General features: G+C 42.2%; 1 protein-coding gene across 1 annotated transcript in view; it reads left to right on the top strand.

Moving 5' to 3' along the window:
• The window catches only part of LOC104288900 (sodium channel protein type 5 subunit alpha-like), a 175,031-nt gene that overhangs the window by 102,531 nt on the left and 53,063 nt on the right, over positions 1–19,437 (top strand). Inside the window, exons 16-17 of the mRNA XM_009887773.1 lie at positions 1,873–2,343; positions 6,264–6,295. Coding sequence (XP_009886075.1) covers positions 1,873–2,343; positions 6,264–6,295 — 503 coding nt within the window. The remainder of the gene's footprint in view (positions 1–1,872; positions 2,344–6,263; positions 6,296–19,437) is intronic.

The following is a 19,437-nucleotide window of genomic DNA, read 5'->3' as shown; positions in this document are numbered from 1 at the left end:
TTTATTTTGGTCTGGTAGACTTTATCAATTTAAAAAGACTATCAGAAAGACAGAAGCCAGGGGACTTGCAAGTATTTATGGTAGCGTCAAGAGATCACAGAGGAAACCTTCCCAAAGTCCATTTTATTGCTCAAACAGGAGAAGTGCTGCAGCACTGATCTCTGCCTTGCTGTGCCACAGAGCTGGCACCCACCCACCTTGTACAGGTGCCAGATGAGTTGATACGAGATTTGGCCCTAGTTTATTTTGGGTAAATATATTTTAGCGGATATTGGTTTGAGTCACCTTTGCCTCATTTCTGTCATCCCAGGCATCTACCTCCGGTGTGAGCTTCTTACCCTCATCAATCCGGCATGAAAGCTGTAATTCATTCCTTCTCAGACCACAAGCAGGTGTAGTGTCCCATACACAGCAGCTGGTGATCAGCCTGCAAGATGTATTGCTGGGAACAGCCTTCTAGAAGAAACTGGTTTTATTTCATAGAATCATAGAATGGTTTAGGTTGGAAAGGACCTTGAAGATCATTGAGTTCCAGCCCCCTTGCCATGGAGGTTGCAGGGATACCTCCCACTAGACCAGGTTGCCCAAGGCTACGTCCAGCCTGGCCTTGAACACCTCCAGGGATGGGGCCTCAACAACCTCTCTGGGCAACCTGTTCCAGTGCCTCACCACCCTTAAAGTGAAAAACTTCTTCCTAATGTTTAATCTAAACCTGCCCCATTCCAGTTTAAAGCCATTCCCCCTCGTCCTGTCACTACATGCCCTTGTAAAAAGTCCTTCCCCAGCTCTCCTGTAGGCCCCCTTTAGGTACTGGAAGGCAGCAATAAGATTGCCCCGGAGCCTTCTCTTCTTTATTTGTTATAATTGTATATAGTGGAGGAAAAAAACCTCCTAGAAGGTAAAAAGAGGTTTAAATCATCAAATATATCACCCAAATGTATAGTTGTGTCTGATCTTGCAGTGCACTGCCAGAAAAGGTAGACAGTTCTGAAGTTTCAGGAACAAGAGGAACCCAACTTATAGTCTCCAGTTCAGTTGGGATCTTCCCACACATGCGTGAAAATCTCCAGACGGGTTTTTCCTGACTAGTAGAAGCATTGCCTGCTTTGGGGGTGAGCCCTGCTCAGATTTAGCCACATTAGTCCTGTGTGTGATGGGTTGTTTTTGCCTGGAAGGCAAAGGTTTTGAAACTATATGACCTGTTAGGTGTTTATTCACAGTCACAATAGATTTTCTTCATGGCCCAGAGGATAATTAAATCAAGGCTATCCATGAAAATACATACAAATGTTTAGAAATGTTTCCAAATATACTATTTGGTTTAAATTTCATGCACATGTATATCATTATATGCTATGAAATATAAATAACAATATTCACACTGAGTAAACGCCAAAAAGGTCCTGAAAACATTCTTGTTATAGTCTTTTCCTACGTGTAAGCAGTACCTTGCTGGATGTCAGTAAGTCTTTCAATTAGTGATTTTCTCCAAGATGGAATACTGACAATTACAGGAAATTCATTACACCACCACTTACAAGAACATTTACACTATGTAGTTTCCAAGGAAAATTTTATCCCATATTCTGTTCCTGAGCTTTGCCTTTTCTTTTTCAAGTTTTGGGGTATTAGAGGTGGAAAGAGAATGTCAGGGTATGTTATTGTCTGTGCTAAACTTCTACACCTGAAATTAAAGTGTTTGGAAATGGCTGCACTCCTTTTTCTGCTGAAATCACCTGTAATAAAGGCAGTTCCACAGACACTGGTGGCGTTACAGCGGCAAACCTAAGATTCAGGCCCTCCTGCCTCCAAGACCAAACATTTGTCCTCCACAATTAATCATTGATTTCCTTTTAACTTCATTGGTTTCAGGTGCTCAACCTGTTCCTGGCCTTGCTGCTAAGCTCTTTCAGTGCTGACAACCTCTCAGCACCAGATGAGGACGGGGAGATGAACAACCTGCAGCTTGCTTTTGCTCGGATCAACAGGGGTCTTCAGTACATGAAACACACAACCTGGGATTTTTGCTGTAATGTCCTCCGGCACCCCAAGACGACAGCTGAAAAGAAGGCCATGATGAAGCTCGCTGCCCAGAATACAGGTGCCCTTAATAATTGTGTGAACAGCCTCACAGCTGCTGAGCTTGGCAAAGACATGGAGAATCACAAAGAGAACCACGCTGAGGATGGGATGAATAAAAATGGGGAGAAACACCTAGGAATTACAGACAATGATGATTTTATGACCAATCCTGACCTGTCCATTTGTGTTCCTATTGCTGTGGGAGAGTCAGATATCGAGGAGGAAGATGAGGAGCAGAGCACCTTTACTGAAATGGAGCAGGTAGGCAACTAAAATGTTTGCTTGTTGCAGCTTATTAAGAGTTCCTTCGTTGCCACCCTTGCTCTGGATCCATGGCTCATGATGCAAATGTCCTATGGCCTAATCCTGCCTTTGATATGTTGTTAACTTCTGAAGAAGTTACAGGGGCATATCCAAGAGCAAAATTCAGTCTCCAACAAGAGGCATTCCCTTTCTCTGTATTCTTTGTGCTTGTCCAGGTTAATTCTTCTAACCAGAGCAATTAAACCCTTTCTCGTGCAGGAGGCTGGTGGGGTTTTTTTGTTTGGTTGTTTTTTTGTTATTTTTTTATTTTCAGCTGAATCATGGGAATGTTACAGAACAAATCTTAGGTCCTCTGACTATGACAGGGGATTTTCTCAGTGTGCAAAAATGGACTATGGCTTGGTTTGATTTGTGCAGCAAGAACTGAGGGCCAGGTGGTTCTCTTAAAAATACAGTGAGGTAGAGGCTGATATGACAAGGCACCAGAGGAAGAGAGAAGATATGTAATCATATGTATTCAGACAGGAAAAATAGTTTTTTTGCCTGTTCTTTGGTGTTACATGGCAGATTTTCGTTTTCCCCGGAACACCCTGTAGTAAAGGCTGAAAAATTCCGTGTGGTTTGAAGTGCTGGTGTAAAACGGAGATGAAAAATCTTCCTGGGAACGCTTTTCTTTCTCTCCTTCCCCTCTCCCCTTTCCACCAGCTTTATCTCTTGCCTCTACACACGATATCTAGTTAATGTTTTCCAGACCCTCCAGCCTTGATCCAGCATCCTCTGACGCCGGCTGAGACCAGCGGAGTTCATTGCAGGCGCTGGATCAAAGCTCCTGTTTCAGATCCAGCTGTCAGGAGTGATCCCGGACCTCTCAGTTGAGGGGAAGAAAGTTTTTTTGAAACAAAACTGTTCTTAGAGAAGAGCTGTCCTAAAAAAGCCCTGAGGAAGGACTCTTGAGCCAGGAGGAAGGCACAAATCAGCTGCTAAACGTTAATTTCTGCTGCTCTGTTGTGGAAATCTTTTCAGTGTTAGTGCATCTGCTCACCAGCACATCTTGCACACTGATCATCCCCTGGGGGAGCTGAAAGGCAAGAGGTCAGAAAACTTTATCATCAAGCCCCACTGCCCAAATAGACACCTAGGTAACAAAAAACGAAGTCTGAATTTTTTTGGTAAACTCTTTTAGGGACATTTTTTTTTTTTTAAGGAATACTTTTATTGAAATGACCTGTAGATCAGTGTGGGTGGCACATGTATTTTTTTCCTTTGAAGTCCTTCTCTATTCCCAGCGTTGTGTTAGTAAAACCTACAAGCAGAGTACATTTGAATATAGTAGATGGGTTTCTTAGTATCAGCTGATCTGTGCATACTGACTAGTATAAATGTGTTTAGTAATGTATAAATATGTTTAATTCTGGAGGTTTGGGTTTTGTTTGGTTTTTTTTTTTCTTTTTGGCCTTTAAATATATCCACACCTTTCTGCTACATCTGGCAGAGGGTCACAATCTTAAAAACTCTCAGATTTTTCCTTCGCAGTGCAAAGCAAAAGTTTGTTAGTCACTTTGCGTGTAAGTGTCCGTGAGGTCTGGAAGCGTGGGCATGTGTTTTTGAACACGTGTGTATGTTGCATCACTGTGTTCCACCTCCCTCAAGATAAATAGTAAGAATCGAAAGCTAAACTGCAGCATAGAGCATGGAGGGCTTGGGAGTTTTACATCTTACTGTACTTTAAAAGTATAGAAATGTGGATTTCTCTTTAGCTGCACAGTGTGTCCATGTAGGTGCTGGTGTGCATGTTAGTAAATGGGACAGGCAGGTGTCCATTTTATGCTGTACAGCAAGTAAATGTGGAATTAGACCTTTAGTGATAACTATTAGAGCCGTGAGGGAGAGGACTGATGTGGAAAGATAGGTGTTTTAGTGAAATGGAATATTATGAATAAAAGTTGATTTGAAAATACTAAGAAAACTTCCTCAAATTGTTTCAATATTGTTGAAACATTATTGTATATAATATAAGCATTGAGGATTCGGAGTGAAACAAAATAGGAGGAAACAAAAACCCAGAATACTGGTTTTGCACTGTATCTTCTAATGAATGTTTCGATAAACGTTAGAGTAATATTGTCATGTTACCACAAGATACTTGGATTGAAGTGAAATATAGTTCGCTGCTAGTGTGTGCATGAAGTAGAAGGTGTGGAGTTGAGAAATGTATTCACTGGCTTTGTCACTAGTGTTTTCCGGGCTTTGACAAACAGCTGCAGCAGGTCTCTGCTGTTCCCCTGTGCATAGCCCTGATCGATGGTTTTCAAACTTTGTCTGCAGGCCTGAGGGGTCTACTGCTGAAAAGGTCCAAACACAAAGCCAGTTCATAAATCCAGCAAACTATTTTATCAAACTTCTAGAGAGGAAAATGTGTGCGTGCAAGGGGCTTGCAACTCAAAGGCTCAAAATACATGGGCATAATAAATAAACAAAAATAGGAAGAAGCTCAACAGCATAAATGGTAATTGTGTGATGAGCTTTGCATTTGCTTTCCTGCAAAACCCTCATCAGTTTGCACAGCTGTAAATGTCTCCATAAGGAGCAGAGCCATGAGAAAGCAGATCCCAAAGATCTGTCATTCTTAATGGTGCCCATTCTGAAGATGTATGATCTTTGGACCCACAAAATAAGTCTCTTGATCATCACATAGGTTACTGCAGAAGAAATGATTGCACCTGGAGGTCAGTATGAAATCACAGTTTCCTGGATATAACACTGTGGGCACTGCGGCGTGCTAACCTTTGTATCAAGGGCATCTCTGTGGGACTCTGGGGAATAAGCTTCCCACTCACTTCTACAAGCTTTAATCCTGTGAGCTCCAAATCCGTGGGGGTCCTTACCTCCTCCCCTCCAGGATGGCCATGATAACCACAGCAGAGCTCGCAAAGGAAGAACAATGTGAACAAGAGCAAATTTACATGATTGCATTGAAAGGGCACAATTACAGTGAAGTATCTTTCTGTGTGGAGGGCATCATACAGAAGCGAAACTACCAAGGGGATGCTAAACATTCAAATCTATTCTAACTTTTCCCTAATTATAATCCATATTTTTACATATTTAAATATTTTAGCATGTACAACGAGAATGTGTATGTATATTTACTTCTCGGGAGAAGACAATGTACACTGCTCCATGTTGAAGTTGTTGGCTGACCTGGAATTTAACAGCCCTTTGGCAACATTGCCAGAACCTCGTGCGTCTGGATTTTTGTGTGATAGCATGGGAGACGAGGCGAAAGGAGATGCATAAACAAGGAGTATGTGTGTGTGTGCCTCTCAAGTGCACGGCTAGGTAAACATACACAATCTTTACATATCCTTTACACTTCTTCTGTCAGTTCTGTTCCTTGTGTGCTCACATCAGTCCAGACTCCTCTATCGTGATGGAGAGGCTAAAGGAAGGCTGGTCTTGGGCAGAACCGCAAAGTTGTTGATCCCGATGAGGTATTTTAGGGTGATGATCAGCTCAGCTTACAGCTCCTGTAGCAATGCCGGACTCTTCCCAAAAAGTCACAAAATTACTCTAAAGTAAGCCATTGTGGCTATGAGAAATGGGGCCCGCAGTGTTACGGGCAGCAGTTTGAAATTTCGGGTGATGAGAAACCCTTCTGTGACTGCATATTTTCCTCTGAGTAATAGAAATGTCTAAGTTTAAATCTCAGCTGCCATTTCTATTATCAAAGCTTACACTGGCAGCAGCCGTCTTCCTGAAAGCTGCCAATTTGTGGCACTGTCACTGACAGGGTTTCGAAGGAACGAGCCCACCTGATAGCTTCTAAATCTCCTTTGATTACTGAGACGCAAGTGAGATGATCTGTGGGCTTGGAGAGCCAGGAGACGCATGCCTGTAGCCCACACATATGGTGAAAGGATCAGAAAGAAAAACTGAACAATAGAAGTCAGCAGAGGTGCGAGAAGCTGGCAGAAGAGGAGAGAGGCTGAGAAAGGACCACCTTGAACTTAATTCAGTTGTCATTACTGTACGATACATGTGTTGATGCCCGTCACTGCAACGTTTCAGCATATGTCTTTATTGAACCCCCCCTCCTTGCCCTGCTCGTAGAGCTGGGGAAGTCTCTCCCTGTCAGTCCACAAGATTTCTTCAGGATTTGATGATAAATTTAGCCTCATAATGAGAACAAGAACAACTGTCTTCCATTTTTCCTCTGTCTTTGAGATCTATAATTTAAAGATGGGTTGTCCTAGCAGGAAAGCAGTTCCTAAAAGCTCAGCAGGAGCCACGGTAACATGCTGACTGCATCTTCTCAAGGTTCTTTTGGGTACTCACACTGGCTTCCTAGATGATTAAAATGTGGAAATTGTTTTCTTGAACCTCCATAGTGTGTCTTGTAATTGCTTATAAAAACCATCTTTTCACATGTGACATCAACTTTCTGTCTCCTGCAGGAGTAAGAACCAGATTATGGGGACAGTAAGGTGATGGGACAACTCAGTGTGCATAGTCCAGTCCACCTGACACAGTGGATTCTACCAGAACTTACCTGCAGTTTAACTACACTGACAGTTTCAGACATCAGAGGGGTTTGTACCATTTACATTAGATATATGTCCAAAGCTTAAATCTTCAAAATTCCTACTTTAGTATTGCTTAACCTTCAGGGTTCCCACAGCTGTAGCCAGAATGGTGCGTGCCTTTTTTACAGTGACATCACTTTGTGGTTCAGAGGAATCCTGTGATCAATGGACTAAAAGGAGGCTGCAGATGAGTAATGTTGGGTGTCCTGAATCAGTCCCTGCAGTAAAGTGTTCTGCACTTATACTGTTCAACTCTGTCTCATTTGTGTTACTCCAGACCTCAAGGATGTCCAGGTCTTTCTGTATGCTATCGGGATCCTTTTCTGCATTGATGAGTTCCTACAGTCAGCAAATTTTATTAGTACAACCTAAGAAAATGCCTTGACCATTTCCTTGTTGTTTGAGTCAGCCCAATAGGGTTCTTATTGCTTTCTCCCCGTTCTTATATTTAATTACTACGTATACTGCCTTACTCAAACTGCTGCCCTCAACTTGATCTGTCTATAACATGCCACTGCAAAGATCATCCACGCTGCGGTGGCTAGTGTGGCTTTTGGCCGCAGCAGTCTGAAAAGCATCTCGCATTCGCCCCCTCTGCCGTGACAAAGCCAAGCACGGATGCTGCTTTCCACAGAGATAACACCTTTGTATTTTCACATGCAGCACAGTGCCGAGCCAGCAGCACTTGCCTGCTTGTCTTCAGAAAATGCCATTATTGATTTGTTCCGACGGAGTGGCTAATTGGGTCATATGGAAAGTGCTGGCTGCCTGCTGCTGGGACGGAGCGCTTTGCAGCTTCTTACCCCTTCCCCGACACCAGGCACGTGCGCCGTGGGAGCGCTGCCTCTCCGTGCGCGGCCACCAGGTCCCAGATCCCACCCATAGCCAATTTGTGCCATCCTGAGCCTGCAAAGATGGCCGAGGGCTGGTCGATCCTCTTGCCCAAGGTTTACCCCTGGCTCCGGAAATCCTTAAATAGCAGAGAGTTGTTGCTGTGCCTGTTAGGGCTCACCTTCCTGTGACCTGGCAGGGAGTATTGCCTGTGGGAAGGAGATAGCATCTTTCGTTGCCTCTCAGGGTTTCCCAGTTGCCTCTCAGGGTTTCCCAGCTGCGTTTTCTCGGTGTGCTTTTCCTAGACCCCCTCCAAGGCAGAGTAGCACCTCTGCTGTGATTTTTCAAGAGGTTTGAGTCTGGGTCTGCACAGAGGACCGGAGAAGTGTACATTGCCTGGGCTGTGCACACCGAATGAGTATTCATTGCTCCACAGCACGCCTTGCTTTCTCCATCGTATTCACATTTTTTTCTCTTTTTTTATTCCCACCCACCCCCACCCCCCTTGTGTACACCCTTGTCCAGGCTCCACCAAATGCACCTCCCAGGAAAACCAGGTTTCCAGACTTTAGATGAGTAACTGCCTCTGTACACATCAATGCTAGAACTGGCTGCCACCACAGTCTCTATTCAGTGGCACAGTTTCTATATTGCCCTGAACTGAAATCAAAACCCCAAGCTTTTATTCTCTTCTTCCCCGTAGTTATTTCACAATTACCAACTCATTTTATTTCATTTGACAAGGTGAAACTGTTTCTGATGGCTTTTTTTGCGTGTTTCTACCAGTGAGGGATTCATAATTTTGAGGTCAGAGAGGGCCATAAGGATCATCATGGTTTAGCTTTCTCATATCACTGGGTCAAAGACTTCAACCACTAATTTCTGCACAGAGACTGTAAGTTTATTTTAGCTGTGATACATCATTTGTAAGATGGAAAAAAGACTGCAATGTCTCAGGTAACAGAGAGTTCACCATCTGCATCTGGACCCACATCTGTTTCCTTTGTATACAGTGGAAATTTTACTGTGTAATTTCTGCACATTACAGGCCTGCTCCTAAACCTGAAATGATTCTATAAAAGTCAATAGAATTATTCCAGGTTGACACAAGTGTAGCTGAAATTATTGAAAATTGCTGTAAAAATGCCAGTGCATAAAGATTTTGATATAAAATTGTTTGTGACAATGTCTTATGCTCCTAATAATTCTAACGTCTATAAATCAGAGATACCATGAAGTCCTGTGTTTATTTGACAGGGTACATTAATTTCAGCCTTTTACTGCAGGAAATATACTTTATTGTCAGGAACCGTAATGCCCTTTCAAACAGTGTTTATATTCTGTCTGTTTTCAGTTACAGTCTGTGGGACACGTTCTCTTTTAGTGCAAATGGATAAAATACCTTTGAATTCTGTGGATGACTCCCCAGTTCTTACTGGCAGGAGAATGAGCCCACGTGTATACATGCATGCAGCATACAATAAATTTTAGAGCATTCTTCTCGTCAGCTATATTTAGGCCAATATTTTACTAATCATTAAGTAAGATAGTGGGGATTTTACATTATTATTACATACATAGTTTGCCTGGATTTCTCCCTTTTTAAACTGTATGTTTTGCTTTCTATTTATTGAAAACTGCATAGAACTCAATTATTTGCTAATTATTTTTAGCAATAAAATAGAACATTTCTGTATTTATTGTCTTCAGAAGAATAGCAGCAAGGCCATTAGAAAAAGAAAAAAAAGGACTGTAAATCACAGTAGCAGATTTAAAGCACTTATGCCCTCCTCTTTGCTTCTACATATAGGAAGACATTTGTGTTTGTTTTGTTTCAGTACGATGGGGCAGAAGAAGACTCCGTGACAGATCTCTGCTGACGTGATTAGAGCAGTCACACTGCAAACAAAGGTTTTAGGGTGCTTATTCAGTGCGCGGTGGCAGGGAAATATATTTGTCCGCAGCATAATGCCTAAGGTGCAGGAAATACAGGGAGCTGATGGAGGAGAGAAAGAGAAGGGAGAGGAGAGAGAGAAAAAAAAATAAAAAATCCTGGCATTGAAAGAGCTGATATCAGGCGTAGCGGACTTGACAACATGCATTTGGACAAGTGCCCAGACCGTGGACTACGCGTCAGTCACAGCTTACTGGGTGCCATTTCCCAGTATCCATATCTCTCCCTGGAGCGAAACGCTGCCCAGAAATGAGCATTTCTCACTGTTTCTCCCTTTGGTAAAGAAAATGCCGACATTTAACATTTTGGACAAAATGAACAGCAGCCAGTTCCCCAGCGGCTCCTGTGCCAAGTGAGACAGTGCGTGCGTGCCTGTGTCAGGGGGTTGAAATTATTCTCATTAATTATGGCCCAAAATAGCAAAATTTAAAATAACGGTTATTTTGTTGTTATTGTCTGTGATAATATGAGACTTCCCTAATGATGAAAATATCGACATCTTCTTTGGGTGAAAGGTTCCTGGTTATTTGAGGCACTTTCACTCACTGTACCTTGAGGCAAACTTCCAAAATTTAAACTTCCATCAGAGGAGCCCATTAGTTGGAGTTCTTCATATTATACTGTGGACAGATCCCAATTACCAAAAGAAACATAAAGTAGATTGTGATTAAACTTCAAAATGCAATTTAGCAGAAGGTATTAGCTTGAACTCTGAACAATGAACACTTATGAAACACTTTTGCTGCCTATTTAAGCCTGTTGAATTGATAACAGGCTAAATTAACTTTGGCAGTCCATCTTTTTGCCAAGTTCTCCCACTTAGACTAATTTTCAGAGTCAACCCTTGGAATAATGAATCTGTGTTTTATTACGGGCAGTGTGTTGCGCAGTGTGGGAAAAGATCTTAGGCCAGGAAGGCAGAAGTCATTAGAAATAATGTGCCTTGCTCCTCTGCGGTCGGAGTTCAAAGACTTAAAATATTCTGGATTAATCCATGGAGGAGCACTGCTAAACTGCTCTTTCCTTTTTTTAAACTGGTCTTTCCCTCCTTGAGGGACAGTGTTTGGCAAAGCATCCTGCGCTTGTGCAGAGACCAGTGTCTAGCGGCTGTGATGATGTTTGTCTGGTGAAGTTTTAGTTCACCTTTATTCAAAATGAAAGAAAATAGCAGGCCAGGCTGGTTCCAAGGGAGGTTTTGCTGTTAACAGCCTCTGCTGAGCAGCTGTGGTTTCTGGCCAGTCTTAGCCTTCACCATTCTGAATTTTAAGGGACAGATTCTGGTATTTTTATCCAGCTAAGTACTCACAGGTGCATTATTTTTTAGAACAAGTACTGCACTTGGCTTCCGAATACCCTACAACTTTCAGGGGGAAAAAAAAAGATGAGTTTCTGAGGTGCACCAGGAGGACAAGTTCTGTGTTTAGCTACACAGGTGTAAGTTCAAACTATGATGGCATTAACTCTGACAGATGACAGCTCAATTGGAAACTCCGTTGGGACCTGCAGACATCCAAGTAGAGGGGCATAGTTTCATCTACCAATGCGTTTACCAGGAGATGTGCAACAGGCCAGTGCTGTTTCTGAACTCGGGGACTATTGCGTTTAACCTGTTTTTCCCACATTGCTCTTCTGTATGCATGTATTAGTGATTTGGGTTTTAGTAAGCGGGGTCCTATAAAGGCTGGGTCATCGTGAAAAAGAAAAAAATCCATGTAGATTCACATGGCAAATATGAGCAGCATCTTCTAATTCTGACGTTTGACTGCTCCCTTTGCCCCAGATTGTTTCTGGCTTTTGCATAGATAATAGCAAGAGAAAAGACTGGGAGGGGTAGATAAGTGCTGAAAAACTGAACAAAAAATTCTTCTACTAAGCTTGCCTGAAGTCTGGTTGTTCCTGCTGTTTCCGACCAGGTGGCAGAGCATGGAGAGTGGGGATGACCAGTCTCAGATAATCAGGTTTAGACTTTCTTTCCTGTTTTTACACCCTCTCTGAGGAATTTGCAGGTGTTAAGTTATGTACATGTGTTGCAACCTTAAGGTAGAACTTCACATGCTTTACATCAGTACTGCAAACGCTGTAGTCTGATAATAAAATGCACTTGTAAAGGCACATAGTGTAGCACGAGTCCTCTCAGTGTCTTAGCTCAGATTTTTCAAGACTTTTCAGAAAGACTGAGTTCAGCATGTCTGAGAGTTGTCAGCCCAGCAGCTCTGCAGACTGTAGTCTCCCGTTTACACACGAAACAGGTACCACCCAGGCAGAAATGCAAGCCCGCTGTATTTCAGCAGCGTTGCAATCTGCACCCTCCTCCATTTATGCAGAGGTAGGATATAAACATTTCAGTTTTCACCATCATTTACTTCTTGGCTTCTTTGCCGAGGAAGGGTGCCAGTTACTAGACGCAAACTGTTGCTGAGAAAGGATGCCAATTGCTACCAGGCACGGTAATTGTATGAAATCCGTAGCTGTATATAAGGAGGAACATAAACATCAACAACTACTCTGCAGAGTAAACAGTCCTCTTGTAACTATATGTGTCACACTGCTGAACTAGATTCATTATGCATGAAAAGCTCCTCAGACTCCTATTATGGTTTTCATATCCAAAAACTGGCTACAGGAAGCTTTGCAGGTTAAAATATGTTGTCATCTATTAAAGGACTAATTGCTGTTCTATTGAACTGCATTTCTCTAGAAGGCTCAATTTCATGGTGTTGATCACCTATGAATGGCTAAAGCAGCCATATTTCTGTGGCCAGCATCCTTGTCTGCTGATGGTGCTTCCTCTGATGGACAGTGTCCCGTGGGAAAACAGGGTCCCACCAGTATGGCCAAGTTTGTACAGACTTGTATGTGGGGGGACCAGGACGAGCCTCCACCGCTCCCAGTCTGCTCCTGTAAATGACCTGACCAGCTCATTCCTGGAAAGTGACTGAAGAATGTGGACATCCCTGAAATCACATTAGTGTCTCAAAATTGGTCATCAAAGAGGCAGAGAGACGCGTTGCCCTCGTGGGGAGCAGAGAAGATGCACAGGGTTGAAGTTTCCTATTGCACTGTGGACTGCAGAAAAGGCAGTTTGCATTTGCACTGTCTCATCAGAGACAGGGGATATCCTGTCCACCTCATAAAATAACTTAAATTAACTTTATCGTGCCACATCCTTCATCCATGCGTTCTGGCTCTGCAGTGACGGTTGCAAGGGGGGAGGGCTCCAGAACTGATTCCCATTTCTTGCCTCCACACCTGCTTGGGAGGGGAAGCTTCCTGCTATCAAAGGCTTTGCACGTCAACGTTGCTTCTCACAACGACTGGGGCCAGGGAATGGGGGAACAAATGTTGCAAGCCAGGGTCATGATCTAGGGAGTGAGTGAAGCATGAGGAGCACCCATCTGAGCTGATCACCACCCGAAAGGCAGGTCCTGGGATCCTCTTTCTAAATTTGTTTGCACAGGATGGAAAAAATGATATTTCCATGGGGAACGAATAAAGTGAATCCGTGCCGATGACAGGTATTTGTCTTGTTTTGCCAACAGCAATTCCTCTTTCCAAAGGAGCGGCATTTGCACTAATCCCCATTTGAGCCTGAAACAATTAGCCGATCCGTGCTTTTCAGAGGCAGAACGCAGTGTGGAGCCTTTGTATTTATTTGTGTCAGCAAACAAGTATGTGGGTCCGTGCACAAACACACTTGAGATGTCACCCAGATTATACTCTGTTTTCAATCTGGTTGCTGTTTTTCTGGTGCTACAGCTGACCTGCAGCATGCGAGGGGACAACACTGGGTCCATCCTCCTCCATGTGCTAATTACTGGTACGGAGTTGGCAGATCACCTCTTTTTAGGGCCCAGATCAGAGCAGTGGTGAGAAAACTTTTGGTTGATGCTTTAAAGGAGATGAGGTCTGTCCTGGGCTCCCAACCCTTTGTTTGCATGCACAAAGTTGTTGGTTGTTGGTTTTTTTGTTTTTTTTTTTTTTCGCACTGCTGAATAGTTTTACTTTATAAATTATGAAAACAACTGAATCAATAAATATTAACATAATGTGTATTGCCTTGGCAACATGGCACTTGATACAAAAATTAAAAACAAATTATATAAACCACCCACGGTGGGGAGCTTTACAGGAGATAAACCTGCTGCCGTTGCTGCCAGAAGAGCGAATCATCTGGAATCAGAACAAAACCAAACAGTCCGAAATTAAACAACACAAACCAAAGGCACCTTTCCTCAGACAGGTCTGTGCTGATCTTCAGGTGCTGTGTGCTGGAAACGAGACTGTCGCATCCCGCGAGAGTGGTTTGCCAGGGCTGGCACCAGTTGTTTGTAAAAACTCAGTTGGTTCCTTAACACTCCTTTGGGGATCAATCTGCACAACCAGGTTCTTTTGGAGAGTCTGTTTTTCTTAGAGATTTTTCTCCCACCTTATAAATTTGCAGGACAAGTCTGAAAAATACATGGTGATGAACCAAATCATTGTCCGAGCACATGCGCCTGTTTCCCCCATTGGATAATTTGCCAGGATATATTTCATCAGTTTTAATTAACATTAACTCATCGAATACTTGGTACAAGTGTGATTTCTGGGAAGTAGCTGGGTCCGCATTTCCTGGAGTTTAGTCTCTAGGAAAGCGTTGCTAAGTCTTGGTACCATGCAGAGGGGTTAGTAAATAGAGAATTGGTGTAAGTTTGGCATTTGACTGGAGCTCAGTGTAATAATTTGCTTAACAACTTGAGTATTCGTCAGATCAACTGAGCTACACAGTCTGTTCTCATACACTGCATAGTTTCTAATGAATCTGAGTGCACAACCTTTCTGCGTAAATGAACTTGAGGTGTCACCTCAGATTGCATTGCACTTTTAACATGAAACAATTGTTTCTGTTGTTTTAGTGCTATAACCAATATCGTGCCATTAAGATTACTTGGTGCTACGTCGTATGCACATTGCATTAAAAAAGCCCTTTTTATGGCTGAGCGTCTTACTTGTGCATACTGTGCCTTCCATGTTAGCATCTCCCCTGAATATTACACTATTTCTAAAGATGCACCTTAAAGAGTGTTACTTTTTGACAGGGATGGAACTGTAACTCGATGATTTTGGAGCAATCTCTGGTCTGTGAAGATCAGTGCTAAACTGTGCCTAGAAATTGTACGTAATACATTCTTATGCAGAGGGTACAGGCTTGGACACGCATAATTTAATTTATTAAAGTTAGAATATATTTTAGACCACATGCCCTCTGAAGCAGGAAACAAGTAATTTGATTTTGAATTAATTTGCTAGAAACACAGAACGACATTTGAAAGGACTGGTACAAACCTGACAGTCCGAAAGCATTTATACGGGGAGCAATTTGCTTAACCAACTGCTTCCTTTGTGTCATCTGTTCTTTCAGATAGTTATATTTGGAATAAAGTGTTTTTCTGCTCCTGGTACCTCTTGAGGGACTTCCTGTGGTGATGTGGCTTTAGAACTGAGGCGGGTAGGCTGCGGCTCCCTGGGGAAGGGAAACTCACTTAATACATGAATAACGTTGAATGTCAGTCAAGCCAAGGAAGGGAAAAAAAAAAAAAAAAAAAAAAAGGTGGACAAGTGAAAGATAAATAGGTTTAAATAATTACTGTTGAAATCCTGTTATGCTTGTAATTTTTTTTCTCAGCATGGAAGCCCTTCTGTAAGCAATTCAGCACAACCCTTTGAAATCAACAAAAGTTTTATTAATATTTTAGTAGCAGCGTTAGTAATGGCATGAACGCTGGTAGTGCTGAGTACTATCCACTACTATGGAGTTTTCAGAGAAACCCCTGTCTCAAGTGAATCAATAAAGCCACACTGATTTACACCAGCAAAGAACCTGGATCTCCAGGTGTAGGGACCAACCCTGCAAACAGCGTCTCCTCTGCCATTAGTCCTGGGAGTACTTCTAGAGACCTCGGCAGCAATAATCATCACCCCAGGAAGCGGTGGCTGGATTTAATGGCACTGCTCATACTAGCAAGCACTGGCTCTAGTCAGATGTTTTTGCAGGAAAAAGAAATTATTGCCCTGATTCCAGAGTCCATCCCTTTTTAGTGAAGTACTTAAGGATGCGCTCTCCTTTCAACCTGTGGTTAAGTCCTGTCGGCATCAGAGTGCAAAGTAGTCTTAAGTGTTTTGCTGAATAGGAGCTGCATGCGTTTATGTGTTTACCTGCAGTTTTTCCACATCTACTTTTAGGTACCTTTTATCTCTTCCTCTGAACTTTGCATTTTCTTCTTCTTCAATATGCGTCCTGTCTCCTCTGGGTGCGGGTTTTTTTTTCCACACTGTTTCAAGCAGACTCACAGCATGGCGCTGGGTACTGCGCTCGTGCTTTTCTCCAGCTGTAATACTGTCGCCGCGACTTCAGAGTACACCCCTCGGTTATTTGACTGAACTGCAAATACCTTTCTGTGCGCCTCAGGTCACTGGAGGAAGCATGTGTCTCGAAAACCAGACTCAAAATAGAGATTGCAAGGGGATTTCCGCCCACCCCAGCAACAACAGCTCAGAAAAAAAGTTGGCCTATTTGTATTTCCATTTTCTATAGCCAGATATCTTGACTTATTCAGTTACTAAAGCTCAAAAGTTACAGCATAAGCTTGTGTTATCTTGTTTCTTGCCATTTTCTTTAAGATGTTGTCCCCTGACAAGTATAGTCCAGGCTTTTTTCTCTTTTAGCTGGGAAGTTCTCCTTAAGAAATAAGCATGCTATCAAAGAAAAAGAAAATAAACCCATCTAGGATTATTTCCAGCAGGAAAAACAGCTGCAGCTGAGGGGGCAGCGATGCCAAAGCCCAGGCGTCCGGAGTCAGAACTCTGAGATTTGTGAAGAGTTAAGTGAGTTGCACGTGGATAAGCAGTTGAAGGCTCAGCCACCACCTCCGGTAGGGCAAAAAGAGGTAACAGAAACAACTTTCCTACCTGATACTGCATGCAATCCATTGCACCATCTCCGTAGTGCATGTCACCGATATATGTGGGGTTTATGGCTTGTAAGAATACATATTTGTCAAGCAGTAGGAAAGCAAAAGTGCATAGCAGGTATTACAGTCTTAGTAAAGAAGAGAGAGGATTTTGATGTTATATAAATAATTGGAAAGCTTGGAAAATGCACATTATAAATCAAGATAGGATTCCAAGAGGCTTTGGAAAAAAAAAACCACAAAATCATCTATAATGTTACTGTCTTATTTTAGGAGCAAATATGCACGTGTTTTCCCACTGAAAAGTAGCTCTAAGAATGGCATCTGCTGACTTGGCAGATCTGTACCTTGAGTTCACTGGAGGGCATCTGTTATCTGTCACAGATTACCATTTCTTTCCCTGTTAGCGCATAGACCCAAGAAAGGTTCAACAGCTTAAGTAGCTGACATGAAGATACTAACTAGTAAGCCCTGGTATCATTCAGTTGATGTTTGTGAAAGTGCAGCTCAGTCATTGTTTCTTGATGTGTACACATTGACATTTATTTTCAATTTGTAGCATTATGTTGTCCTTATAAACATGAATACCAAAAATATATGTTTGTACTGTACACTGAGCGACTCCAGGCTTTAAATTCCTTATATCCTACTTGCTGAATTCTTGGTTTTTTTTCCCCATTTAGATTTAGCATTTTATTGACATATAACTTTGCCTTTATTAATAGAGAGTAATGGATTCCTCTCTTTGAAATCAGGAACTGGAGGTTTTGCGTGATGTCCTGGGAGTTTAGGGAACTCCATAACTCCCTGAGATTGGAAGCAGTGGTGGTTTTGGGGGACTGAATTAGTGAAAGAGAAAGGATGACATAGTACCAACATGCATCACACCTCTCCCAATTCTGCTATAAAGCTGGTGGCACGTTTGTGCCCAGCAGGAGCAATCGCATGGAGAAATCTTGACAGGACAACAGGAAAGAGACCCATCACAAAGCCAGAGCTCATCTTCTCCAGGCCTGCTGATTCGTAGTGTCATATGGGGTGGAATTTACTAAACTAAACATAGACATCTGCATCTGAACCTGTCATTTGAGGCCCCTTTATAGTCAATGAGGATCTGGAGCCAATGTAGTTAGGTAAATGTGTCTCATCTCCGACCGAAATCAACATTTAAATTAGGTCAGATGAATCATCTTCTAAAAGTGTCTGTTTCTCTCCATTGACTATAAAGGGAGCCCAGGGTAACGAGATGAGTTGTGCACTTAGGTGGGCTAAACTCCACTCACAGTAACCAGAAATCCTCTAGCCATGAAGGATTTCTTTAAGGAGCAATCCTCCTTGCCAGAATACTTTTGGGCATATTGAACTTCATCTTCAGAAAGAAAAGGTCCTGGACTCTAAAGGAAGGAGACTCAAATATTTGACATCCTAGTCTCAGGAAAAAATGTATATATACTTACCAAAAAAACTCACAACTTTAAAATAATGATATGAAGCATTATAACTAGAAGGAATTGGAAGACCGCTTCAGGAATTTTTCTCTCAGGGGATTAGGTATCCTTCATGTTTAAATGTCTTTTTGAGATAAATACACCCTGTGATCCTAACGTGGAGGCTGGAAAACTATGTCCTTTGTTAGTGCTATAACAAAATGTCATGATAAAACAGGAACATTCTAGCCTTGATATATTCAGCAACATCGTGATAAAGAAGTAATCCCCATTTCCTCCCTCAACTTTCAAAGTGTCCTGGGACACAAATGTCACCTTTCTATAGTAGAGTATAATTGATTCTATTTGCGGCTGCTTAGAAAGAGGTGGAGGAATATGGCAATAATCCAGGGATGACTTGAAATCAAACGGAAGTTCACAGGAGGCTATGAATACCAACATGAAAGAGCAAAGCCCAAAGGATGCTATTTTTGAGGGCCAGATCTTGCGTGGACATTACATACCTACAGTCCTCCTATTCAGAAGTAATCTTTGTGCCGGCACACAAAGACATGCTAATCATCATTTTGATGAATGTCCCAAGAACTTGCGACTAGCCAAATAAAGCCAGCAACTGCGAGGAAGTAACTTAACAGATTTGGTATGCCCAAGAGGCAGGGCTTTGAGTGATTCAGTCAATAACAGGAAGCATTGAATGTGTTCTGAATAAAACACTGTTGATGTCAGTAAAGGATACATTATATGATTAAAAATTCATCCTATATAAATCATCAGGGACACCATAGAAATAAAACCATTGATGTCACAGGTGGATAAGACCTCAGAGAACAAAAGGGGTTGATTTCTCTGCCAAAATGCTGTCCCATAAAATATTTTGTACACCTTTGTGGAATGTACATTTAAATGTATCAGGCAGCTTAGATTTTTTTCATTTACCAAAGGGAACAATTCACTAGCTTAGAAAAAATCTTATGGCTGGGTATATTGCCTTAATAACTAGCCCTTTTTTTTCCCTGTCAAAGTACTGTCATTATTCTCTTTTACCAATTTTATCCATCACTCACTTTTTATGAATTAGTATCACTCAATTTAATAGACTGTTGTTTGCTCCCTTTTGTCTTTGGCTTACCCCAGAAATCACACGCCATTGTTCTTTCATTTCATCATTTCTTGTAAATGAGTATCTCTGTGCCCCTTATCTGACTTTTTTACCTCTTTCTTTGCAACTCCCTCAGTTTTTCCTTTTTGGAGTTGTTTTGCCAAGAAGTAACCACAATATTCCAACAAATACAACTTTCACAGAACTGTAAAGAGAGGATATAGTA

The sequence above is a fragment of the Charadrius vociferus genome, unplaced genomic scaffold (assembly GCF_000708025.1).
Source record: "Charadrius vociferus isolate BGI_N301 unplaced genomic scaffold, ASM70802v2 scaffold566, whole genome shotgun sequence".
Classification (NCBI taxonomy): Eukaryota; Metazoa; Chordata; class Aves; order Charadriiformes; family Charadriidae; genus Charadrius; species Charadrius vociferus.
This window is presented reverse-complemented; position numbering and strand designations above follow the sequence as displayed.